The 25,585-nt window shown below is 57.0% G+C and overlaps 3 protein-coding genes across 14 annotated transcripts in view; 1 reads left to right on the top strand and 2 right to left on the bottom strand.

Annotated features, from left to right (window-relative positions):
* The first annotated feature begins 748 nt into the window (after window positions 1–748).
* HMGA1 (high mobility group AT-hook 1) lies at window positions 749–9,840 on the top strand. Of its 6 annotated transcripts, none has more exons than XM_055819999.1 (6): window positions 749–877; window positions 1,128–1,328; window positions 6,192–6,297; window positions 7,124–7,204; window positions 7,659–7,709; window positions 8,873–9,840. In XM_055819999.1, the coding sequence occupies exons 3-6, from the start codon at window positions 6,196–6,198 to the stop codon at window positions 8,927–8,929; spliced, it is 291 nt and encodes a 96-aa protein (XP_055675974.1). In that variant the 5' UTR covers window positions 749–877; window positions 1,128–1,328; window positions 6,192–6,195; the 3' UTR covers window positions 8,930–9,840. The 6 variants fall into 6 exon arrangements, with proteins under 6 accessions (XP_055675974.1, XP_055675973.1, XP_055675972.1 ...); XM_055819998.1 differs by having other exon boundaries at window positions 7,121–7,204; XM_055819997.1 differs by lacking the exons at window positions 749–877; window positions 1,128–1,328 and adding an exon at window positions 1,380–1,532 and having other exon boundaries at window positions 8,876–9,840.
* SMIM29 (small integral membrane protein 29) lies at window positions 9,795–13,408 on the bottom strand. Of its 6 annotated transcripts, none has more exons than XR_008750016.1 (5): window positions 11,564–12,048; window positions 11,457–11,482; window positions 11,275–11,380; window positions 10,686–10,907; window positions 9,795–10,236 (listed from the first exon to the last, which is right to left on the bottom strand). XR_008750016.1 is itself a non-coding variant. In XM_055820004.1 (5 exons), exons 2-5 carry the CDS (start codon window positions 11,672–11,674, stop codon window positions 10,845–10,847), a joined length of 306 nt encoding a protein of 101 aa, XP_055675979.1. In that variant the 5' UTR covers window positions 11,675–11,736; window positions 13,388–13,408; the 3' UTR covers window positions 10,243–10,844. The 6 variants fall into 6 exon arrangements, 5 of the variants coding, with proteins under 5 accessions (XP_055675979.1, XP_055675980.1, XP_055675976.1 ...); XM_055820004.1 differs by lacking the exon at window positions 9,795–10,236 and adding an exon at window positions 13,388–13,408 and having other exon boundaries at window positions 10,243–10,907; window positions 11,564–11,736; XM_055820005.1 differs by lacking the exon at window positions 9,795–10,236 and adding an exon at window positions 12,427–12,450 and having other exon boundaries at window positions 10,243–10,907; window positions 11,564–11,736.
* A 3,246-nt stretch (window positions 13,409–16,654) lies between these two features.
* The window catches only part of NUDT3 (nudix hydrolase 3), a 32,829-nt gene continuing 23,898 nt past the window's right edge, over window positions 16,655–25,585 (bottom strand). The window contains exons 5-6 of one of the 2 annotated variants that reach the window (XR_008749962.1): window positions 25,056–25,380; window positions 16,655–24,606 (exon numbers count right to left, since the gene is read on the bottom strand). Coding sequence is in view for 1 of the 2 variants with exons in the window: in XM_055819786.1 (XP_055675761.1) it covers window positions 25,211–25,380 (170 nt within the window). In the remaining variant the exon portion in view is untranslated. Of the gene's footprint in view, window positions 25,381–25,585 lie in introns of both variants that reach the window. The other variant, XM_055819786.1, reaches the window with a different exon arrangement.

The following is a 25,585-nucleotide window of genomic DNA, read 5'->3' as shown; positions in this document are numbered from 1 at the left end:
GGAGGCTGCAAAAGGAAAAGAGCATCGTGCGTTTGTCACCCATGGCACAGACCCGGTGCTTCCACCCCCCCCCGGTGATGCTTTCCCCCCCCCCAAAACCCCGCTGTGGTGTGGGGGCACCTGGGGGGGGGGGGGTTACCCCACGGCGAGGCCAGCTGGGGGGCATGGAGGGGTCCTCGCACCCACACAGCCCCGGTGCATGGCACAGCCCGGTGCTGCTTCCCCCCCAAAAAAAACCCTCCGTTGCGGCATGGGGGCACCTGCGGGGGGGCGGCTCCCCACGGCGAGGCCAGCTGGGGGGCACGGAGGGGTTCCTCGCACCCGCATCGCCCCCCCCCCCCCCCCCAACCCCCGCTGTGGCGTGGGGGGCACCTGGGGGGGGGGTTACCCCACGGCGAGGCAAGCTGGGGGGCACGGAGGGGTCCTCGTGCTTCCCCCCCCCCCCCCCCGGTGATACTCCCCACCCCAAAAAAAAACCGCTGTGGCGTGGAGGCAACCTGGGGAGAGTGGGGGGTGTCCCCACGGCGAGGCCAGCCGGGGGGCACGGAGGGGTCCTCTCGCACCCCCCACCGCCCCAGGCGGGAGCATCGCTGCAGCAGCCGCCTGGGGGGGGGGGTGGGGTGGAGGGATGTTTCCCCCCCCCGGGGGAGGGACCCTGGGCCGCCCCCGGGGGCTGGGGCGGGGGGCGCAGCCGCCCACCCGCCGCGGCCCTTTGAACGGACCTATCGCTCCCGGCGCCGCCGCCGCCCGCCCCCGGCGGCCGTGATGCAGCCGGCCCCTCCCCCCCGCCGCAAGGGCTGGAAGCTCCCGTTAGCCTGGGTGCCCTTATTTAATTTCGAGTGTGATTTTGCTATTTTTAGCAGCTGGATCCCCTCCAGTAAGGCTGGGAGCTCTCTCCCTTTCCCCCCCTCTCCCCCCCCCTTCCCCCCACCTTTTTTTTTTTTTCTTTTTTTTTTTTTTTTTTTTTCCTCATTCCCCTGCAAATGATTTTGACCCAGCTTCCTTCCTCCTGGAGCAATTTTTTTTTTTTCCTCTCTCTTTATTATTTATATAAATAAGAGGGGGGCCTGGCTGAGCTGTGGATGCGTGTGTGAGTCGCAGCCTCTCTCTCTGCCTTCTCCTTTCAGATCCGCATTTGCGAGCAGCAGCAGCCGCCGGGAGGGGGGGGGGTTTAATTCGCTTCACAACACAGACACGCCAGGAGAAAAAAAAACCAAAACAAACAAACAACCTAAAAACCACCAAAAAAAAAAAACCAAAAAAACCCAAAAAACCAAACCAAACCACCCAAAACACCCCAAGCACCCAGCTCCGAGATCAAGCTGACTGTGAGTGCCGGCCTTTAATCTTTGCTTTTTGCTGCGGGGGGGCGCGGGGGAGGGCCCGGGGGTGCTGGGAGGGTGGTTGGGGGGGGTCCCGGGGCTGTGCTGCCCCCCACCCCCCCGCATGCTTTGCACGATCGCCCCCGGTTTGCTCTGTATTTGCAAGGACGCGTGTGTGCGTGCGGCGGGCCGGCTCGGCAATGCCTCTCGGTATTATTCTTGTTATTAATTATTGTTATTAATAGGGTGATGCACCTGGCGGGGGGGGTCGGAGAGGGGGGGGTGGTCCTCGGTGCCGGCTGCGGGACTTTTCCTTCACTTGCTCGGTTTCGGGTGGTGCAAACGCCCCGCACCTCCCGGGAGGAGGGGGGGGGGGGGCTGGCGCACGGCCCCGGGGTGCAGCGGCCGCCCCCGGGAACCCCCTCGCTTGGGGGGGGGGGGCGGTGCAAGGTGCGTGGGGCCGGGGGCGTGCGTGGGGCCGGGCCGGTGCAAGGTGCGTGGGGCCGCGGCTGGTGCACGGACGGGGGTGGGTCGGTGCAGGGGGGTCGGTGCAAAGCGGGGGGAGTCGGGGCAAGGGGGCCACGCGCGGCTCACGGAGCGGGGGGGGGACGCACAGGTCGGTGCAAAGTTGCACGGCTGGGGCTCAGTCCCCTCCCCCCCCTCCCTGGCGGGGGGGGTGATGCCACCCAGCGCTGGCTCCGCTCGGGCTTTTATTACACCTCGCAGGGCAGGGGCTTCACAAAGCGTGTGATGATGGTGCCCTTCCTGCCTCTTTTCTTTCTTCCCCCACCTCCCTCCTTCCTTTCTTTTATCACTTCCTTTTATTATACATGCCCAGGAAGGAAGGAGGGGGGGGGGACGACTTTCCTTAATAGCAGGCCGGGGGGGGGCCTTCAAAGCAGCCCCCTGGAGGGTTCGTCCTAACGAGGAGCTGCGCACATCCCTCCGCAGCCCTCGCACCCCTGCCGAACTGGCTCTTCAACTTCTGCTCCACTATTCCTCCCCCTCCTCCCTCTCCCGGCCTCCCTTTGCCAGGAGGTGCGGCCGGGATCCTTCTCCCGCTGCAATCAGGGTAGATTTCCTGGGCGTGAAAAAAAAAAAAAAAATCTATTTTTTTAATTTTTTTTTTTTTTTTTTTTTTGGTAAATAAGATCTAAGCCACCGCCTGGCTCCCCGCTTCTCCTGGGCTGGTTTGTTTAATCTAGGAGTAGGTGGCAGGAGCGGGGGATTTATGGGGTTATTTGCACAGAGCGGTGTAAACCAGCGCGGGTGTGTGGGGGGGAAGGCAGGAGCAGGGCCAGGAGCACCCAGGAGCATCGCTCCGAGGGGCCAGGGTCTCTCTTTTGCAGCCCACCCCTGGCTTGTTGCAAGAGGCGGCTGCTGAGAACGGCCCAGCTCGTGTCACGGAGCAGAGGGGGATGCGGGAGGAGAGTCTGGCAACCCACCATCTGTAAGGATGGAGAGGGAAGGATGTTTTCCTTCCCCCAACTCTATTGATCAAGAGGCAGATGTAGCCCTTCCACCTCCAAACCTTGCAGAGATTTATCCCCGCCAGCCTCGGGGAGCCCGGCAGTCCCCTGCCCTCCTCTCCAACCGATTCCTCCCTGCCTGGAAAGGTTTCTCTCAGCTGCTTCCTTTCCTCCATGGCAACATCGCTGCTCCCTCCCTCCTGGACAGCTTTGCTGCCTTCCAGTGGGGCTGGAGCTGCTTCCCGTGGCATCCCCGGCACCATCCCGCAGGATCAGGGTGCACCCAGGGCCAGGCAGGTGCCACCGAGCCAGGGAGCATCGCGCCCAGCTGGGAAAGGGGGGGTGTTGGCTGGGAAGGTGGGAGCATCTCCCATCTCCCACCCAGGCATCCTCCTCCTCACGCCCCCTGCCAGAGCAGGGTACAGAGCCCTCGGTCCCCTGGGGTGGTCTCAGCTCTGGAGTGGTCCCCTGGGGTGGTCTCAGCTCTGGAGCCCCTGGGAGGAGTTTGGAGGTGGCGGAGGGATGGGTGGGAAAGCACACGTGCTTTCCCCAGCTCCAAGAACTTTGCAGGGGCATGGGGGGCTGTACCCGGCAGCATCCCCATGGGGGGGGGGGGGGGGTCCCATCAGCATCCCATGCTGGCCCCCTGTGTAGGGCCCATCCCTGGCAGGATGGAGGGGAGCACAGCAGGGTGGGGGGCCATGCTGGGCCCAGCAGTTTCCAGCTAAAGGAGGGGGTACGGCGTGGCTCAGAGGCTGTGTTTTCTCTGTCAAAGATTGACTTAAAAAGATTGAAAAGCGACAAACTCATACCAGCCCCCAGTCAGCTGGCCGGCGTTTTCCTTTCCCAAGTCTAAATTTTTTTCTTTTTTTTTAAAGAGAATCCTTGAAGGGTTCTGGGATGCTGTGAGTAATATTTTCAGGGTGTTTACCCGACAGCGTGGTTTCTGTCTCTCCCCCCCCCCCCCAAAAAAAAAAAAAAAAAAAGAATCCGAGGGTGGTTTTTGTTGTTGTTTTGCACTCGTGAGTCACTTCCAGAGGGGAGTGGGAGCTGACGTGTTTTTTTTTTAAAAGGCCTTGAACGTCTGAGCACGGCTCCTCGCACCACACGTCTCGCCTGCACCTGCTTCAGCCACCCCATGGAGGCTCAGCATCCTTGGGGGGCTCAGCACCCTGGCTCCCCCCACAACCCCGCTCTCCCTGGTAGCTAGTGCTGTCCCAGCTGCTCTAACACCATCCAAATTGAAAACAGTTGCTCAAAATCAAACATTATGAACCCCGCAGGGAGGGTGCCTCCGTCTTTGCGCACAGACTGGGCACACAGCCTGCAGGAGAAGCTGGGCCGGGGTGCTGCTGTGCTCAGGGGCTATGGGTCAGAGCCAGGGCAGGGGTGCAGGGACGGTCCCCGGAGCAGGAGGTGACCCAGGGAGGTTGCACCATCCATCCCAGAGCAACGCTGTGATTTTCTAGCCAAGTGTCCCAAGCAGCAAGACCGGGACGCTGCTCTCGCAGCCCTGTTTCTGCAGGGAAATGTCACATCGCTCCGAGCAGGTGCCCTCCCTCTGCACGGCCACGGTCACCCCACCAAGGAACAGAGCAGGTACCCCATGCCTGGGGTCATCCGTAAGCACCGGGGCTGTGGTACAATCTTGCTCTCTTCCCTGGGGTCACCGGTAAGCACTGGGGCTGTGGTAGCAATCCTGCTCCCTTCCAGCCTGGAGCCCATCCTCCTGGCTCCTGGGCTGGGAGCTGGGTGTGGAACTGGCCCCACAGCTCTGGAAAAGCAGGTTTTCCCTACCCCCCCTGGGGAAGCGTGGAGGTAGAAAGGGGACGTGGAGCCTTTTGCTCTGTGGGTTTTCCCCACGAGCAAGGAAACCCATCCAGCCCTTTGGGACATGCACAGGGGAGGGGACAATGCAGGGTCCCTAGGACAAGTGCCAGGCGGTGCCTGTCCCTAAACCCAGCCGGGGGTGGCAGGAGCAGGGTGCAGGGGTGCAGCATCCCACCCTGGGTGCGGGGGGTCAAGCAGGGCTGTGGGAGCCTGCACCACCCTTCCAGGGCCTGGGACACCCACGGGGATGCCCAGAGGCCCCGGTGCCGTGCCACCGCTCGTCCTGTTCCAACTTGCTGGTACCAGCAGCGTGTCTGGGCTTTCAAGGACTCCAGATTAAATCTGGAGCCACTCTCCTTTTGGGGCAAGGGAACAGGCTCTGCAGGAAGGGCTGGCCAAGCTGCTGCTCCCCAAATTCCTGCTGGGGACTGCGGGAGCTGCCTTAGCACCAGGGCACTGGCTGATCGAGCGGGGTGTCCGTGCCACGGGTTTCAGTCAGGACTCCTGCCCCGCAGCTGGCTCGTTTTGCTCCCCAGTTGGTGCTGGGAGGATGCAGGTTGTATCCCCAGAAGGGATGCAGCTGCAGCCCCCCCCCGCGAGAAGGTAGGGAGCAGGGATGGGCGAGCCGGGGAGGTCTGAGCACCCAGAGCCTCTTCCAGCCATGGGAGAGCACCAGCCACCACGTGTGGCTGGTCGTTAGGGCCATGAGACTGGGGAGCAGCAAGGGGGTCCCGCTGCTGGGGTCCAGCCCTGCAGCCTCAGGCACGTGCTCCATCCCCGCGCCTTGGCCTGGGCTGGTTGCACTGGGGCATTGCCACAGGGCACCGGTGGGGAGCGGCTGTGCCAGGGACGGCACAGCGGGGACCGGCACGGGCCAAAGGTCTGTTTGCAGGAGGGACATGGGTGCAGCAGCGACGGTTTTGCAGATACTGGTTTTGCAGCAGCAGGAGGAAGGGTCGTGCCTGCCCAAGGTGCTCTGCATTTCTGGGGCAGAAGAGCCCCGCAGCCCACGGCGTGGTGCTGCTGAATGGGCTTGGGGGGGTTCAAAAATACAGGTGGGGGTCTCTTCCAGGCATAGCTCTTAGTGATGCTTTTGGTTTCTCCGCCACGGGCCCTGCTAGCCCTGGCAGTGCCCTGGGCACGGGCTGGTCCCCGCTCCATGCTGGGAGAGGGGCAGGATGCAGCTGAGCCTCCGGGAAGGGCTGAAGCAGGGCAGAAGCTGCTCATTTCAGCTGAATTTTAATTTTAAGACACATTCTTGGAGGGGGGACCCTGCTCCTTGTCACCTCCTGTCCATGCTGATACCCCACCAGCTGCCCCCATCCCCACAGAGGTACCAGGTGGCAGCTGAGGGCGCCAAGCATCCTTACCTGGGGGCAGCAGGTGGCAGAGGTATGGCCAGGCTGAGTCCATGGGAAGCTCCGGTGGCTCAGCTCATCCCTTGTGGCCCAGTGAGTCACTTCCATGGCCTCCTGCCCTGGGGAGAGGGCTGGGGGGAGCAGTGCCAGCCAGCATGGCAAGCCATCACTGACTGACCTTCCTCCTGTTCCCACTCCACCGCTGCTGGAAGGACGATGAGCGAATCCAGCGCCAAATCCAGCCAGCCCCTGGCCTCCAAGGGGGAGAAGGACGTGTCGGAGAAGAGGGGCCGGGGCCGGCCCAGGAAGAAGCCACAGGTACGTGGGGTCCCCTGGGAGAAAGGAGGGAGGGGGCACCCCACTGGGGAGCGATGCCATCATATGGGACAGCAAGAAACGCCCCTACTCGCACCCTGGCAGCATCCCCCAGGCAGGGAGGGGGCCGCCCATGGCGCATTCCCCCTACCTCCCTTTGAGCAGCACCTCCTGGGTGCTCACCCTCAGCAAAACCCTCCTGGGGGGCTTCACAGCCCACCCACCCCCCTCAGCCCTGCAACATCTCAGAGCTGCTCCTCACCCAGGGAAGGGCTGGAGCCTTCCCCTTGCTCCTCCCCAGGCTGCAGCTGAACCTGCCTTTGCAGATGGGCTAATTAAAGCCCCATTAGCAAAAGCTGCTCAGAAGGATAAGATGCTGCTGGAACCTTTATAGTGCCAACCCGCCCCTAGCCCCCCCCAAGGGCAGGTGGGGTTTGTGCGCATCATTTTCCCACAGAAAAGGCAATTTGCGGGTTGCCCAACGCTTTGCAGGGCAGCGGCACCAGCAGCAAGCCGGGGTCTGGTGCTGAGAAACCTGTGGGGACCGTCTGGCTAAGCCAAGCGATTAATGCCAGGGTGGGATGGGTGACGTACATGCCCAGCTGAAGGACGCACAGGGGCCTGTGCCTGGCCGCCAATCCCAGTGCAACCAGTGCTCACAGTACCACGTGCAAGAGCATCTCTGCCCTGCCTGGGTCTGCTGGGGAGAATGGGACTCCCAGCCTGGAGCATCTCTGGGTGCGCTGCTGCACTGGGAGCCCCCCTGGGCATGGCTCCCTCCCTGGGGACCCTCATCCACAATGATCCCCCTCCACTCTCCCTCCAGCAGGAGCCCAGCGAGGCCCCGATCCCCAAGAGACCCCGTGGACGGCCGAAGGGCAGTAAAAACAAGGCCACCCCGAAAGGCAGGGTAGGTGGCTGGGGACAGGGACGACAAATCCATTTGGAGCTCAATTACAGCCAGTTCAGGGCAGATCCAGCCCTGGGAGGTGTGGGGTGGGGGCGTCTCGGCACTGGCCCCCAGGGAAGGTGGGGGGAGCCGGGGACCGCGTGTCAGCATGTGGACACCCGCGATAAACGTGTTTGCAAAACATGCGAGTCACATCCTGCGCCCGCCTCATGAGTCACAGGGCCGGGGCCATCCCGGTGCTGGAAGCCGGCTGCAGGGGGGGGCGGGGGGGCCTGGCTGTGGCCCCGGGGCCACCTGGGTGCAGCAATCTGGGAGATGCCATTGGGGTGATGAATTTGGCAAGTCATGGGTGGGAGGAAGGGGAATACCACCCCCTGCCCCCCCCAACAGCATCCTGGGGACGAGGGGACGGCCCCCGCCTGACCAAAACATCTTGGTTTTTATTTTGGCTCAGAAAGCTGCAGTCACACCAGGGAGAAAACCTCGAGGCCGACCCAAAAAATCGGTGAGTGGGCTTTTCCCTGCCTCCTCCACCCTGGCAGGGTGCTGGGCACTGTGGGGACACAGCAGCCCTCCGGCTGCCCCCACACGTGTGGGGTAAATGCTGCCAGGCTGCAGGACAGCAGAGCAGTGAGCAAAAAGGGGACACAGTGTGGCACAGGATGGGCTCCATGCCATGCCGTGCCCTGCCCCAGTGCTGGGGGCTGTGAGCCATCCCTGCTCCCCCACCTCTCCGTGGGGGTCGTGCGCAGGTCCCTGCCTCGGTGGCACGCTGGCACGCACTTGCCTGGCACCCATTGTCACCCAGTGTCACCAGCACGCCATTCCTGCAGCCTGTGTGTGCAGCATCCCCCCAGCACTGCAGCCACCCACTGTCCCCAGCCCCAGGCCACCCCATGCATGGGCATGTCCCCATGCCCAGGAGCTGTTGCCACACGCTGGGATGCAGGAGCCACCCCAGAGCATCCTCCAGGTGCGACTGCTCTGCCCCATGCAGGGTTTGGCCCCTTTTCCCGCTTAAATTCCTTCCAGAGGGCGAAGGGCTGGGACCAGCAAACGAGGGGGGCACATCCTGGGTGTCCTGCACCAGTGTCACAGCACCAGTGGCTGTTTCAGGGACCCCAGGGTGGGCAGCCAGTTGGGTGGGGTGGGAACGAGCCTGTCCCGTGCCAGCAGGGCCATGCTGGGGACACTCGTGTCCCGCTCTGGCAGCCACTGGCTGCGGTGGGTTTTTTATGAATGGAGCGGGAGGAAGCGGGGGCCGGCGCTGACTCACACTCAGCCCTGACTCACCGCCGCGTGCGGGGCCGTGATGCTCACGGCCGCCTGGCCATGGACAGCCAGTCCTGCCGCCACCGGCATTCCCACTGCCAACTGGAGGCACTGGGGACCACAGTGTCAGGCTTGCAGGGGGTGTGTGCACCCAGGGCATGTGGCTCCCCGCCCCCTCCTCGCTGCAAGCCCACCCGGGGGGGTCTTACCTGGGATTTAACCTGTAATGGTTAAACCTGGAGCAAGGACCAGTCCCAAACTCAGGAGGATGCTGGTGCCTTAGTTTCCCTCTTTGCATAAGGGGTGTGATGTGTCTGGACACCCTCCAGGGGTGATGGGGCGGGGGGGGGGGGCACAGCCCCTGGCACCCCCTGACTGCACTCCCTTGGCTTGCAGCAGCAGGACGAGGAGGAGGTGAACATTTCCCAGGAATCATCCGAGGACGAGCAGTGAAACCTCCCAAACCGGCGCTACCTCATCGCCTGACGGTCCCGCGTCCTCAGCGGCCGGGGGAGAGGGACGGGGAGAAACCCACTGTGCCGCCCTGGCTTTTTCCTCCTCCCTCCTCCGCTCCTTCCTCACCCTCAGACAATGGCAGCACTGGAAAACGGCCCAGCCTGGGCAGCCCCCGCAGCCCCCCGGCCCAGAGGGGGGGCACTCGCCCCGGCTCCCCCCTCTCCCCAGCGCTGGGTTTTGTGGAGCAGCCCCACTGGCACAGGGGGTGCCAGGCAGAGAGCTGGGGCTGGGACCCCCCCCACCTTTGCTGCCCCCCCCCATGATCTCACCCATCCAAAGCGGGTGCTGGTTGCCCCCTGAGCACCGGGCTTTGCCCCGGGATTTCTGCAGGGAAGAGACAGGGGGGTCAGCAAAGGCGAGACCCCCACGTGCATCAGACCTTCGCTCTGGCCTGCTGCTACCCTGGGCAAAAACCCCCTTGTGTGTTGTTCCCCACCCCCCCCCCGCCAGTCCCGGGTGACTGCACTGTGTGTGGGAGAGCAGCTCCCGCCGTGACGCCGGAGCTCAGCACCCATCCCTGGGGGTGCCCAAGTGGGGCTGGCTCGGGGCAGCCCCTTCCTCATAGGTTCTGGTATATATATATATATTTTTTTTTTTTTTTAGAAAAAATACTTCTTTTTTTTTTTTTCCTTTCATTCACAACTACCTCTGGATATTTAAGTTCCACTCTCTGAACTCACAGACATGCTGCTGCTGTGCCAGCTGCCGGGGCATCATTGGCTCCGTGTTTCCTTTTTCGGGGTGTTGCTGGGGGCCCTGGGGTATTTTTTTCCTTCCCCTTTTTTTGGGCTTTTTTTTAAAAAAAAATTGTTATTTTGAGGTCTAGGTTGCTCTGCTGCTTCAAGGGATAGAGGCTGGCAGGGCAGTGGGGTGGGGGGAATGCGGGATGCTCCCCCACCACACTGCCCTTGCACAACTGCTGCAGCGGGACCGGAGGTCGGTGCCGGGCGGCCCCGGTGGGAGAAAATTGGGATTTGGGTTTTTTTTGGTTTTCTTTTTTTTTTTTTCTTTTTTTTTTGGTTTACTGTTAACGACCTTTTGGTTTCCTATTTGCAGTTACTTGAATAAAACATTTTATGGATGTTTGATGCCTCCGCCCTGGACTCTGGCTGGGGTCCGGCCCCGGCAGCAGGGTGGGAGCAGGTTTTCTCCATGCAGGGAGAGCTGACGGGCATGGAGCGGCCACCTTCTCCACAGGGATATCCATGATGGTGCCAGCCATCCTCCGCCGGGACGGACAGGAGCTGCCGATGGAAACAGAAACAGGCAAAACCCTGCCACCCCCCGCCAAACTCCTGTCCTCGACGCCTTTTTATCAGCAAACCGAGCCGTGCTGCTGGCGAGGGAGGGATGCAGGATGCTGAGCACCTCGGCGTTGGGCTGGCCCGTGGTCCAGCAGTGCCCATGCTGCTGAATCCCCCCGCCCGATGTGGGAGGCTCCGGGCTGAATGCAGAGAAACCCCCAAAAAAATAATATTTATTTGCTCTAGCACACGCCACGCTGCTCCCCGGCTGCCATCCTGCCCTCTGTGCCTGGGGGCACAGCCCCTGTACCCAGCCACTTGCCTGCCCCGGTGCCAGTCCTGCCCGTCCTGCCTGCTGTGTTTTAAGGGCTTGGCGGGGTGATTCAAGCAAAAAAAATGGCAAAAATAGGTGCTAAGGTGGGAGAGAACCCGTTATCGTCAGTGCTCACGGGGTGGGATTGCTCCCAGGCTGCAGCCGCTGGCATCGCCATGGTACCGTGGGCACATCCTGCCCTTCCCGGCGGATGGCGAAGGTGGCAGCGCCGGTGCCGATACTGTCCTCCCTTGCCTCCTGCGGGCAGGATTCGGTCCCAGCTCTCCGGGCAGCATCAGGCCTTCCAGTCCCCGCGGGGGGGCTGACGGGATGAGGAACCCCCCCAGCCGGGCGACGCCTGCAATGGAGAGCGTGCCCTCAGCACCCTTGGGAGGGCACAGTGGGTGGCCCCAGCCTGGACCCCCCCCCCCCAGCCCTGGTGCCAGGCATCCCTGAACGGCGTCGGGGCAAGCGGAAAAGCACCGGCACCGGCTGCGCAGCCCAACCCTCCCCAAACCTCTGGATTCCCCCCAAACTCTCGGGGGGCTCCCGGAACCCGGGGGGCTTCCACCCCGGCTCAGCCATCCCCACGCATTCCTGAACTGGCTGTTGCTTAATGCTGATTTTTCATGCAAAAATTTACATAAATAGCAAATCCCACAGCACCGTGCACAGCTAGCCAGCGACCCACACAGCCCCCCACGCACCCCCGTGGGCTGACCCACCCAGGTGTCCTCCGCCTCCACCAGCAGCTCCTGCTCCGACTCCTGCAGCTCCTCGGCCGGGTCGTAGCTGTACATGGGCAGCAGCCGGTGGCGCAGCCGGTCAAACCTGGCAGGGGGACGGCGGCTGAGCGGTGACCGGTGCGTGTCCCCCTGACCCCCCAGCCCCACACCCCCACGCTCACCTCCGCTTCTTCTGGACGTACATCACCTGCAGGGAAAGGTGTAAGCAGGTACAGGGCTCGGGGCAATGCTTTGGTGCCCCCCCCAGCCCTCCCCAGCCCCCACTCACCATGGCCAGGAGGGCACCGAGGAGGGTGACGAGGAGGAAGGGTCCCAGGACGTAGCCCACCAGTGAGTCGCCTGCTGCGCCCGGGGCTGTGGGGGCTGTGGTGTTGCTCATGGCCCAGAGCCGGCTCCTGCCTGCATGGGGACGCGGGTGGCCACCCCCACCGGCTGGGATGTCTGCGAACCCACAACCGCCCCAGTAATAACCAACTATCCCGGTACTAACCTGCTGCCCCAGTAATAACCAACTATCCCGGTAATAACCCACCACTCTGATAATAACCAACTACCCTGGCAATAACCCACCGCCCCGGCAATAACCACCCAGTAACAGCCCCCAGGGCCAGGCAGTGACCGTGACCGTGGGGGGCCGGTACCCACAACCCAGCCAGGACACGGGCGCCCCCAGGATGCGGCTGAGGGGTGCCCAGCGCCCCCACAGCCCCACGTGGGGGCGGTCACCCCACGGCCCCCTGCAGAGCTGGGCTCAGGGGGGCTCGGCCTCCAAAGCAGGAGGAATGGGGGGGGGGGGGGACACGGGGGGGGGACGGGACAGGGGCCAAGTAGGGCGGGTGCTGGCAGCACCCTCAGCCCAGGCTCTGCCCCCCCCCGACCCCCACGCAGGACACGTCCCACGCCACAGCCCCCCCTCCCCCCCCCCCCCCGCGCCTAATTTCGGCCATGCACTGGGTGCCCCTCTCCCCCCCCCCCGCAACCCCTGCACCCCGCTGCACCCCATGCACACCTCCTGCACACCCCCCCTGCACCCCATCCCCCATCGCACCCCCTGCCCCCCCCCCCCCCCGCATCCCCCATCGCACCCCCGCCCACCCGCGCATCCTCGCGCACGGCCCCGCCCCGCCCCACCTGCGCGCGCCGCGCACCGCCCGCCCCCGGAACCCGCGCGGCGCGTGACGGGCGGGGCGGGGCTTCGGGCGGGGCTTCGGGGCGGGTCAAGGGGCGGTGCGGTGGCAGTGCGGGGCCGACAGGGGGCAGCAGAGACCGGGCGGGGCGGGGGGCGGGGGAAGGGGAGAAAAGAAATGCGAAAGGGGAAAGAAAAAGGCAAAGAAAGCAAGGGAAAACCGGAAAAATTAAAAACAGGGGAAGGGAAGAAGGAGAAAAAGGGGAAAAAAAGGAGGGAAGGACGGGACGGGGGGGCTCCAGGAGGGGGGAGGGCGAGCGGGTGGACAGCTGGCGGGTGGGGCAGGGGCGCACAGCTGACGGGGTGGGGGTGGGGGGCACATCTGGGGCGTGGAAGGGTGAAACGACAACCCGACGGGTGGATGGACGGCGGGGGGCACAGCAGGGTGGGGAGGTGCATCCCTGCTCCGTTAGGGGAGCGGGGGGACAGGGGACAGATGGATGGAGGGACAGAGGGATGGATGGAGGGATGGACAGAGGGACACAATGATGGAGGGACAGAAGGACAGAGGGAGGGATGGACAGAGGGAGGGATGGACGGACAGAAGGACAGATAATGGAGGGACGCAGGGACAGATGGATGGATGGACAGAGGGACAGATGAATAGATGGATGGAGGAACAGAGGGAGGGATGGACAGAAGGATGGACAGAAGGATGGACAGAGGAACAGAGGAAGGGACAGAGGGACAGACAGACAAATGGGCCAGAAGATGGATGGACAAAGGGATGGACGGACAAGAGAGAGGGAGGGATGGACAGAGGGAGGGATGGACGGACAGATAATGGAGGGACGGAGGGACAGAGGGATGGATGGACAGAGGAACAGATGAATAGATGGACAGAGGAACAGAGGGAGGGACGGAGGGACAGAGGGACAGAGACATGCACAGGGTGAGCCCACAGACCGCGAGGGCCCGGGTCCCAGTGGGCGCAGGCACACAGGCTGGCAGGGCTGGGTCACCCGCAGCGGGGGCTGCCGGGGGTCCCCTCCCTGGCGGTGCCATCACGCTGCCGGTGGGGGCAGCCCCGGTGGGGCCCCGGGGTGATGGCAGCGGCCCAGCCCTGATCCCGGCGCAGGGTAATCCGCTTTGCCCACGTGGGGACCAGATGGCCCTGCTAAGTGGGTCAGATGGGAGCGGGGGACACCGGGGAGCAAGGAGCCCCATTTTGCTTCCCCATAGCTAAAATAAATAATAATTAAGTGAAATGAGGTGGAAGAGAGGAGCCTGGAAATGGTGGAGGTGGGGGGACACAGCCCCCCATGCCTGGGCTGGTGGCAGGATGGGGCTGGGTGCCACCGCAAAGCACCAAGAACATCCTGCACCAACGCAGCAGCGCGGGAAAGCAGCTCCCCGCTCTGCATCCCGCTGGATGAACCTGCCCATGGCAAAAACCAGTGAGAGGCCAACCAGCTGCACAGCCAGAGTCCTCCTCCTCCTGCCTGCACCTCCTGCCTGCACCCCCTGCCAGGTTAATTTTGCCTCCCAGTCCCTGCACCAGTGCCGGGCCAGGGCTTGGGGACCTGCTGATGGGGATGCAGGAGTGGAGATACCCTTGGCCAGGCACGGTGTGGAGTGGGGGACGCCGGAGCCCCTCGCAGAGGGTGGGTAGGGGTCAGGGTGGCTCATTCCCATATTGGGGGATCCCCCAGTCCCACAAAGGGCACCAGCTGTCCTGAGAGCACCTGATGCCTACTGTTCCCAGCATCTCGTTGTCCCCAGTGGTCCCACTGGCCCCATTGATACTCCCTGCCCCACACAGCCTTCCCAAACCAGCCCCAGCCCCCCGCCCCGTTCCCCTAACCCATCCTCATGCATCATCTCCATCCATGGGATGATCCATCTCACCATGGGAGCCAGGGCTTTGGTAGCACCAGGGGAGGCAGATCCTGGGGGTCAGCACCGATGAGATGGTTCTAGGGGGACCCCACACCCTGCACAGGACATCACCCCTGCGTGAGCAGCAGCAGCTCTCCTCGCAGCCCATCCTCATCCCCTCCTCCATGCCCAAAGGGGCCAGGAGCTGGGCAAGGCGGGGGAGCCCATCCACACCGCATGGACCCCCCACTCTGCCGCTGCCCACCTCTTCCCAGCACGGTGCTGCTGTGCGGCAGCTGAAAATAAATCCAGGAATTTCTCGGAAAGTTCCTTGGAGAGAGCGAGCGGGGGCCAGCAGGAGCGTGCAGCCAGCTCAGCCTGGCCAGAGGGCACGCGGGGGTCCTGGGGGAAGCAGCATGACTGGGGGGTCACCAAGCCCCTCCGTGTGGCCAGAGACAGCCCTGGACCCTTGCAGTATCCCCAAATCCCAGGGGACTATCTCTTCCCCATCCACCGCTACCCACGCGGATGGGGAAAGAGGGAGGTGAGGCTGAGGCAGCACAGGGGCTGCGCATCCCTGCGGAAACCTCTGTGACTTACCCCAGGGTAGGGGAAGGATGCTGGGGGGGTTGAGAGCAGCATCGCCGCTCATCCTGGCACCTTCACGACCGAGCTGGGAGGGGGTCAGCTAGGGGGGCAAATTTTAAGCAGGTGCTGAGAGCTAGAATAGTTACACGGGGTATTTCTGCTCCAAAACCTGCCGTGAGGAGACATCAGCCCCCTCTTCCCTACTGCTCGGCCCCCCAGCAGATAATTGGGGACAGCTTTGCTGAGCCGCTAAGCTCCCGTTTAAGCAGCTAAACACAAGTGGCCGGATTTCCAGCCACTGCATCCCTCCAGCTGCTCACCCAGCCAGAAACACCAGGGTGGGGGGAAGCACCGTCACCCATCCACGGGGGCACAGCCCGCTCCCGGCTCTGCCTTACCGCTCACCGGCCAAGGTGTTAACTCCACCGTCAGCAAAGATTAACTTCGTCCTTGGCTCTGCGCCACGGCTGCGAACACGAGGGCGTCGGGCACAAGCCGGTGTGTTTTCCCCCGCTGCGATAACACGCTGTGGGGAGCCCCGCTGCATTCAGATCCCAACGGGAATTTCCAAAGGGTGGTGGCACGGGATGGGATCTCCAAACCAGGACGCATTCCACGTCGCAGATAAAACACGAGAGCTCCCGTGACCGGATTTACAGCCTCGCTGCTGTGATCGGGTGCGCAGTACTGGATCCTGCCCGGCATCTTGTTTCGCATCCCAAAAGGGGGAGAAACCCCCACCCCGGCTGAGCGAGGGCCAGGCCACAGCCCCAGGTTCACTCTCCCCCAGACTCAAGGCAAATCTGCTGCCCTGGGGCATCAGCAGAGCCTGGCCCCCCCAAGCTGGAGAGGAATGGGGGGCGTTTGGGGGAAGGGACAGCTCTGGGGGCCACGCAAGGCACCCATGGGACGGGTGCTGCCCCCAGCACACCCAGCTCTCCCTCACCAGGCATGGCATGGGGCAGAGGGACCCGGCAGCTCTTACCGGAGCACGCGGAGGCCAAGGAAGGTGCTGAGCAGCCCCATCCCACCGGTGGTGAGGACAGGGGGACCCACTGAAGGCAGCCTGCGGCGGTGCAGAGCACCCTGTGCGCTCCCCCAGCACACCCCGGCACCGATCCTGCATCCCCTGCGATGGGCTCTGAGCACCTCCCAGTGCTCACCCTTCCCAGGCAGGCAGGGGGGACACCAAACCTCCAAAGGGCTTGGGACACCCCCAGCCTGACCACGGGTCTGGGGGCAGCGGTCAGACTTGGGCAGAGCATTTGTGCGCGCACACGCGGAGCACAGACGCAGCCGGCATCTCTGCCCATGTTTCTCAACACCTCCAGCCCTCACCGACCCCCTCGCCGGAGCGGCGACCCACACCATGCTCTGCCGAAGGCTGTCGGTGCTCTGGGTGCTGGTGGCACCCAGCCCCTCCCCCAGCAAGTGGCTATTTCCACGTGAAGGGCTCTCCATAAGGACTCTGCGAGTCAGGACCACTTCTGCTCCACGAGGCTCTCAGGACCAGAAACATCTGATGATACTACGCCGTGCCTCAAAATTCACCCTGGTTTTATGGCAGGATGCTCTCCCCACTCAGACCAGCCCATCTCAGCATCGGGCTGTGGGTGACATCCCTCCAAATTTTCTTTTCCAGACTGTGAATATCCCGAGACACTTCAGGAAGGGCTTTCTCCTCTGGTGACACTATTGCCCAATCTCCAAGATCACGTACATGGTAACAAGTGCCGGGAAGAAGAGAGACCACGCAGCAAGCAGAGCCATGTGGGAAATACTGGCGTGTTTATTGGTTGGCACTAGATTACAGCCTACACTCTTGTCAAACTTGCATCCACGATTTTTTTTTTTTTTTTTTTTTTTTTAAATCTTTTAAAGACAGTGATGACCTCCCCCTCGCACACAACTCCAACAGAGGAAACACCTTGAGAAAGGAACCAGACCGCCAGCTGCTGTACATCAGCGCAGCTTCATACCGTCTCAACATCTGGCTCAAAACACACCGAGACTCATGGCAGAAGAGGGACAGGGGGTTGTGATGATACCAGAGCTGAGCGAGGAGTGGATAGTGAGCCCTCCGTTTTTTCTGGAAACACTATGGATGAGAATGTCAAAATTATGTAGGTATACGCTATACCTGCCAGCCAAGACTAAGCAGGAGCAAGAGAGCACCTGCATTATTCACAGGCTCGAACTAAGATCTGAGCCTCAAAGAAAACAAGACGTGTTTTCTACTGAACGCATTTGACTTTGAACAAATGTGTTGTAAGTAAGAACAAGTCCCAGTCAGTAAGAAAAAGCATCAGCTGAAATGCTAGATTTCCAAAGTGCCCTTGCAGTTGTAAAGTGTTTTTGCAAACCATTTTAACTTAATATATCATAAAAAACCCCACATGTTAAATTTACCAGAAGATTAGAAACACAAAGCACTGGAGCGAGGAACAGAAGTCCGCAGCCAGAAAAATAAACCAAACCAGACTATGGGAACTGCAAGTCCAAAACCATCTAGAACTCACAGGGAACCGACTATTATATTACTTCTGATTCACTGAAAATCACTGAAAACCTCAGGCTTCTTTTAATTCTAATAAATTAGCAAGTTTGTTCTCTACACCAGTTTTCCCCCTCCAAACTCACTGACGTTTCCGTGGGAAAGCCGGGCAGCAGCAGGAGACATCCCAACCAACACCACAGGTCACACAGGAGCAGGAACCCCGGGGAAATCACTCGCCACGCTCTGCTGCTGCCGCTGTGCCCCCCCCCCCCCAGGCCTGCACGCTTCAAGGACTTGGAAATCTGCAAGGATTAAAAAAACCCAAACGTTTTCCATAGGGATCGCCCACACTGGTGGTATCGAAGTCTTACCCTTGGTCGTGAAGGAGGTTCGAATGCACCAGTTCAGAGGCGAAGAGAAGAGACGGTCAAAGCCCCACAGCTTTGATCTCGGAGGTATCTCGGTTTGGTAAGGAATGGAGCAGCCTAAGGCAGATACGCTCATACCCACGGGCATCCAGCTCGGGCCCTTGGCGGGGGTGACGTACCCTGGGCAACAGGCTCCGATGGGGGCTGGGATCCTGCTCTCCCAGCTCAGGGGTGCTGCCAGGGGGTCTCAGGTACAGAGAGTTCAGGAAAAGACTGAGCAGAAAATGCAAAGCAATCGTTCCAGATCTTCTGATTTAATAAATATAAAATAGGACATACAGGAAGTTCAGCAAACACTCTTGGACCTCCCAAGGTTAATTTCTGAGGCAATTCTAGAGCCAATTTCTCAAGTATAACTTCAAAATTCTCACTTTCCCACCAAAAAGAAAAAAAAAAAAAAAAAAGAGGAAAAAACCCCCCAAAACACAACCCTATCGACTAGCACCAAAAAAGATTTTATAAATCTCCTAAATACATCTTCAATCCAGTTAAGTGTTCTTCTTCATCCATCTACACCTCTCTCAATTATGTACAGACCTCATGACACTACACCCAGTAAAACACTGCACGTATCTACACACCACCTTCCACCACTGAAGCCGAGAGTCCTCTCTAACTGTATTAAATTTATTCTAACACTGAGAAAAGCGAGGATCATAGATATAGATAGATATATATATGTATGTTATAGTCTCTAACACGGAGACAAGACGAGAGAGCACACCAGAAGCAAGGTCACCTGCATCCCCAGGCTGATGCAGCCACTAGATGATGCTATCTTATTAAACAGGAGGAACAGAACCAGGAGGGGAAACGGAGTCATTTAAAAGCAGGACCAGAGCAGTCGGTGAGTTATACAAAGCTGCTGATTATCTTTATAAGATAAAAGCTCTTCACACCAACAAGCGTCTGCAACAACTTCATTTCTTGGTGCAAGTTTGGCTAAAGAGATCGACGGATTTTCACCTTTTCCCGAGAACCAGCCACAGCTTCCACTCTGCAAAAGCTGAATATTCAAACCTTTCACAAACTCCCAGATCACCCATTTCACTGGATGCTCTGCACAGCTACGAACATTGTATCTGGCTGTCTGAAAAGCACAAAGCACATCAATTTGGGATAAAACTGCGTTTCTGAGTACAAGCAAGAAAAGCTGAAGTTGTTATAATTGGGAGGGGCAAACATTTGATCTATGCAGCTTCAAATATTTGGTGGTGAACGCGTTTTCTGCATGGAAATGCTGAGGCAGAGGCCCAAAGTCTGTTGCTAGATCTGGGAAGGGAACTGAGGATTCCTGACATTCCCTACCCACATTTTTAGCCACTGAATACTTTGTGTCTGCACTAGGGAAAAAAAGCAACACTAGCAGATTCCGATGATCCCTTTCAATTTTTCAGTTTATAGAGTTTGCTTTAAGGCACGTTCAAGACCACGCTGAATTAAAACTGCCTTCTCGTTCCTCAACAGAAATCGGGGGAAGCACACACAATGCCCAGCTATCGAGGAAAAAAAGCTGATGCGAATGTTTAAATTGCAGTTCCTTTCCAGCCCCCAAACCAGAGCTCTTACCTTCCTCCACAGCAGCGAGACTGAAGGCCATCATCAGAGGAAATACAGCAGTTTTTTGGGGTGGAGGAGCTCTGAAGTACACCCCAGGTAAGGCTCTGCTCCCTCCCACTGGCACAGCTGTCACAGAACACACTTGCCTTGCTAAGCTGGGACCAAACTGACTAGGAAGGAACCACCTCCCCAGGATGGATGAAAAAGGAAACAAATCCCAAAGGATGTATTTTAAAAAGATGCAGAGACAGCGCATGCATTCACCTGCCCGTGCCACCTTCCTATGGCAAAGCGAGGCAGATGACATGATCCGAGGAGAGCCCTGGCTGGGCTCCCTTTACCTGTTCATCCCATAATTCCTTAAAGCGTAACGTGCACAGAACTCAGTTAAATCACAGCAGGTTTACCATCAAGAACCAACGGCCACTCCCAAATGTTGCCTGAACCCTTCTGTACCGAACATGAGCAAGGGAAGGGGGGAAGAAGTAGCAAGACTCCAAGGAGCCAGATAGACCCTCCCCATCGGATCCATGCAGCAGCATAAACCAACTCGTTAGGAAGCGCCCCTGCGTTAAAGCCCGTATTTTTAGCTTCTTTATTCGGTTTTAATTACAGTTACTGGCTAATGGAGTTTATCAGTAATACCAGCCTACGAGTTCAGCTCTGTTTAACAGCATTAAACACACACAAGTGAGCCGAGCATCAGCAACTTCTGAGTTCTCTTTTTGCTACAGGTGATGCAACTGCCCTGCACTCACTGAACCGCCCCATCCCGGCACCCTCTCTTTGACAGACTCATCTCAAGAAATTTCAGCTGTAAAACCACACAGGGGCTACACATCTTGTTCTGAGAGTTCAAAACCAGGAGCAAGCAGTAGCTACCCTATCTCGTCCTCACAGCACAGCAGCCAGTGAGAAAGCCTGTTGTCACATCCTGCACCCTCTCAGCTGTCACTGCCTCAGTCCTGATGAGTTTTTTGCAGTTCAAAGGCTAACACACTTTCCGTTTGAAAAAACCATCTCATTCTCAGTTTGCAAAGTAGCCATTAACTCAAAGGAACGTTTTACCAAATGATATACTTGGAGAGGCAGTTGCCTTGTCAAACCTAGAGAGGCTAACGCCAACCACTCATACTTGTAAGGAGTCACTGCGGTTCTGAGCAAGGGTGCTGAGCAGCTCCGACGAACCCTAAGAGAGCACAACACAGCAAGTAGAAACACTGGGCAAAGATAAAGGATGTACAAGCCTCCCCTGGCTTTGCAACAATACCGAGCTTCTCTATCGCCAATCAACTACTGTCTAGAATTAAACAACCCATCTTTGTGAAGAAATCAAAAGACATCTTTGTGAAGCGACCAAAAGTACTTTAACAGCACTGAATGGCAAATTTCAGGAAGAATGGGGAAAATAAAAAAAACACGCAACCTTTCACTCTTCTCTAAGCATCTCCCAGGAAAAGGTGTCCCCTCCCCGGCAGCGTCACACCACAGCTCTCATAGCCAGGCACCCACCAGCATGCACAGCCGTTAAATACTGGGGGGAACCCTCACCAAACAGAAAACAGTATTTTTAACCCAAAAAAAGGCTCTGCCTTTTGAAACGTGTCCTTGGAAAGCCTCAGCACAAGCACAAGCCAAATTTGAAACCCCCAAACCATCTTACACAGTAACCACTTCAAGACAAAGGCGCTGTACGTTTTCCGCTGCGCACGATTTGCAAGCTGACGTGAACCACCGCATCCAAACCCCTGCTCCCCCATACCAAAACCTTATTTGAGAGAGACCTCCTCCAGCACAACGTGTCTGATTTCAGCTGCGCTAAATTTAATTACACTTGGCACTCTTCTGCAGAGGGACGTCCACCTGCCTCTTGAGCTTTACGCATCGTTTAAGACCATCAGAAAGGTAGGGGATCTGACAAATCCTGCTGGAAGGATCAAGAAGCAGTTGCTGGAGACAGTGGTACCCCGAGGGCATCCTTTTTTTTCCTGCTCCCATGCTGGTGTCAACAAATGCCAGTATACCCACCACCTAGCATCGGCTTAAACCACCAGCTAACATTCTCCTGCCGCAGCCAGTAATCCAAGCTGGTCTGTCAAACGCTTCCAGTGACATGAGATCCAGATTTTTCTAAGTATGTTGAGGTTTAAAAAATCATCACGCTAAGCGTCGTCATCTAAGTGCTGAAAGCACTTCTCCCATTAAGGTCTCAACTACGTTTGAAAATCCAGATGGCCGGATGCAACTCCACGATACGAGGATTTCTAATTTTGACACCACCAGAGGAAGTGAATCAATGTTTAAGAGTGGGAACTGCTCAGAGAACCTCCCTGCGCCGAGCAGCAGGTCTCCCTCTTCCTCCATCACTCATCTCGCAACCCTGAGCTGACACTTAGGTGCAGAGAGAAATCTAGTAGGTGAGTGTTTCAAGGGCCAGTAATTTCCCCCTCCTCTTCCTCGCCGAAGGCAGGTTTGCTTCTTGTTGTAGCAAGAGTGAGGCGTCCTTACACCGGGAGTACACACATGAAAAGCAGCAAGGGAAAAAGTACTCATATTAGCAAAATTACTCCACCCCTAAGAAGTGGCGGAGGACACTGGAAGCTTTTCATGAGACCCCAGAGTTCAGAGGTGTGCCAAAAGGTAATTCGTTAGCAGCAGCTCCTCTCGAGCAGCGCCAGAAGATAATTAACGTTAGCCCCTCGCGAGGTGTGCCAAAAGGTAATTAATGGTAGCCCCTCAGACGGCGGCTGCGCATCATCCACACGCCATTTGGCATTCATCCCAAACCGGATTTCAGAGAACCGAAGACAAGCGTCTGAAACCTGCAACTTGAGGGGGTCTGGACAAATCCGCGGCGAACTCGCGGGCCGTCCCCACGGAGCGCTGGCCTTCCTCTTCTTTTGACCTACGCACACACCCGTGCCGAGCCAGACCAAAGCCACGCTGAAAGCCAAGCGAAGAACGTTATTCAACGGGAAGCCGAGACACACCGCAACGCTCGCGTTAAGGGGTCACGAGACACTACATCAGCTGAGGTAAGAATCCCGCTCTCTCGATATAGCACCAGTTTTAGCAAACGCCGCAAGCCTGAGTCTAATCCTACAGGATTTTTGAGCGGTTGGTCACGCCAGCAGCCCTAAGCCGTTTAATCAAGCAGGCACTCGGCTGTACTGCGAAACCCCCGTCCTCACAACTCTTTTTGTCGCTAATAAAGGTAGTTTGATTGTCGGTCCCAAACCAATTTAATATCATTTTGGATCAAATGGCTGAAACTGCTAGGGCATGCAGCTGTAACTAGAGAAGAACCTCAGATGCTGAGGAAGAGGGGAATTTGTGTGGTGCAGGGAGAGATTCAGGTAGCACAGGACTAAGACCTGTTTTAAAATCCACATCTGTCGAATAAAAGCTATTTCTACCCAGGAGCTATTTCCAGTTAAAAAAGGCATAATATCAGCCCCTCCCTGTTACTGTGTTAACAGCATCAATTCATGCCACATTAAAACACTTTCTTGGCACAATTTATTTTTCTGACCCAAACAAATAAGCCATTAGCAAGTCATTAACAATATTCTACCCTAAATCGTCAGTTTAACAGCCCTGTAAAAACAATTTTAGTTGAAAAACAGAAGTGTGCATGCTGTTGATATTAAAACTGCAGTTACTCTTTCAGGAGTACCAGCTGTTTTGTTGCAAAGCGTTTTCAACATCCTAATCTGTACAGTAAAGACAAAAAAAAAAAAAAAAATCTCAATTGAAGGCAGTAGATGGCTGTTAGGTGCCACTCACGGCTCGGTAACAGCAGGCTGTCTGAATTTCTTGTACACTTCCAGATACAATATTCAAGCCCTTTTTCAAGAGTTTGGTTCAGGCCGCTCAGCAAAGAGTAAGAAAGTATTGTACATTCGTCTCTAAGTTGAAGTGAACTGAACTGGTGTAATTTAGGCTTGATTCCAGCTGCTGGGTTTCAAGCTACTTCTTGAATAATGCCTCTCGGCTTTTTCCTTATGCGTGGTTTTTCACGTTAGCGATCACTGGCACTGCTTTTGGCCTTGCTACTCCACACTGATGAAAGCAAGGAGAACAAGTAAAGGAACAGAATAGGATCTTAAAATGAACAGCTTCTTGCCAAACCAGCAAGGATACCATTCCCCCTTGTCCCAGGCTCCATGGATAATTCTATCAGATTTTTCATATTGTAAGTGCTTCTCGGGAAGAGAGAAAATTCTGGAACAGTGAGTATTTATTAGAATATTTTTTGTTAAATAAAGAGGGGGGGAAAAATGGAAAAAAAAAAAAAAAAAAAAAAAAAAAAAGAGTACTGCAGATTTAATTTCACATCTTGGCTATGCTCTGACAACGGAGAAGTTACTGAACTCAGCAACTCCTTCTTGTCCCAAGCCAGGGATTAATTAATGCCCCTCCCAAAACTTGTACCTGTCCCAACCCACCCCCGACCCTTCCCATTTTATTTCCCAACTAGACAACACTGTTGGCAAATCAAGACAGCATGAAACTTACATCAACAACAAAAGAAAAAGCCAAAAAAAAAAAAAAAAAAAAAAAAAAGGTGAAGTGTGCCAATGCATCAGGGGAACTATCCTATTAAAGGGTGCACTCCTCCAACTCGCAATTCTGCTGGGAGTCAGCTGTACCTTTCACAGAGGGAGAGTTTAAACATTTTGAGCATGCTCCATGGTGCAATTGTAAGTGCTGCAGAACCACAGGACCAGAGATTGAACACCCGAATTTCTCCCCCAGGACTTCTTTTCAGGGACACACATGGTTATCCAACCGAGGGTTCGTGCAGTAACACTCAGTAAGCACAATCCGATGCTTTAGCACAAATTACACGTATCCAGTTCAGCACAGTATAAGGCATGTGGACAAGAAGAGACATCAGCAGAACGCAGCAGGATCAGCAGAACAGCATTGGTGATCGACGCTCCACTTGGTCAGACTTTGACCCCACTTCAAATCCCTGATTCCTACCACAGACAATTAAATTCAGTTTCTAGCGTAGCGTTTCTGAGGCTATTTATTTTTGGCCAAGTGTTAAAAGACCAACTCCTTTTTGTTTCATTTTCATGTAAATGCAGAAACACTGGCGGAAGCTGTAGGAGAAGCAACGGAGCAGCAGGGATGTCCGCAGGTGATCAGAACTCTGCCCTCATCTTCAAGTGTCACTGCACTAAATCGGGAGATATATAGGGAGTAAACTGGCCCAGCCACTTGCACTGTCACAGAACGTGTATTTTTTTTTTAAAAAAACAGAACAAAAGGCAAACAGATTAATTATGAACCCTTGTTTTCAGAAGCAGACCAGGATTAAAAAAAATTCCCGCAAAATTAAAATGTTAGATTCTCCATCTAAAAAAAGTTTATACATATGCGCTGAAAGTGACCACCACACAGGTCTGAACAGCACCTTACAGTACAGACTAAGACTTAAAGAGCTGATCTCACATTTGAAGTCTTTTAATTAAAAAAAAAAAAAGTGGCTATGGCTGGGATGACACAAACGGGACACTTCAGAACACAAGGCAGAGGCGAAACGGGCAGCCTCGCTCGCCAGGCCATGGAAGCGGTGTAAGGGGAAAGGGGCACTTCATGCACAAAATGTATTTTACAAAATACATATCCAAAAAAGCAAAAAAAAAAAGCCAACAAAAAAAAAAAATCCCACCTTGCACTAAATTGCAGCACTCTTTAACACTTGCTCTGCCACAGGCTGCTGCCCATGCCTTGTTTGATAGAGGAGGCATGTGAAAAAGGGGAGGGGGGAGGGAAATCCACGTTTCAGTCTAGTTTTCAAAATTTCTCTCGTAGGGACGTCTTCAGTCATCTGATGTCAGACACAGAGCTCTCAGAGTACGTTGTGGTCATGACGGGAGTGCCGTTGTTTGCCAAACAACCTTGCCTCAAGGTTTCAAAATACGAGGCCTGCACTGGTTTATGATACTGCAGAACTTTTATGGCATCTTCTATCTTAAACCATTCCCTTTTCCTTCCTGTGGGTAAAGAGAAAAAACAGTAGACCCAGCAAAACGATGGCATCCTTTCTACGTGTAAACTTTACTGTTGATTAGCTCTCAATCATTATCACGTGCACAAACGCTGCAAGAATAATTTCACTGTGTAGAAAACATCAGTTCAGAAGACACTGGAAAATCTTCTCCCAGGATTTTCTGATCTCCAGGACTACCTAGTCCAAAC

Source organism: Falco peregrinus, chromosome 16 (genome assembly GCF_023634155.1).
Source record: "Falco peregrinus isolate bFalPer1 chromosome 16, bFalPer1.pri, whole genome shotgun sequence".
Taxonomy (NCBI): domain Eukaryota; kingdom Metazoa; phylum Chordata; class Aves; order Falconiformes; family Falconidae; genus Falco; species Falco peregrinus.
The sequence above is the reverse complement of the archived record's forward strand: the minus strand, read 5'-3'. Positions and strand labels throughout refer to the sequence as shown.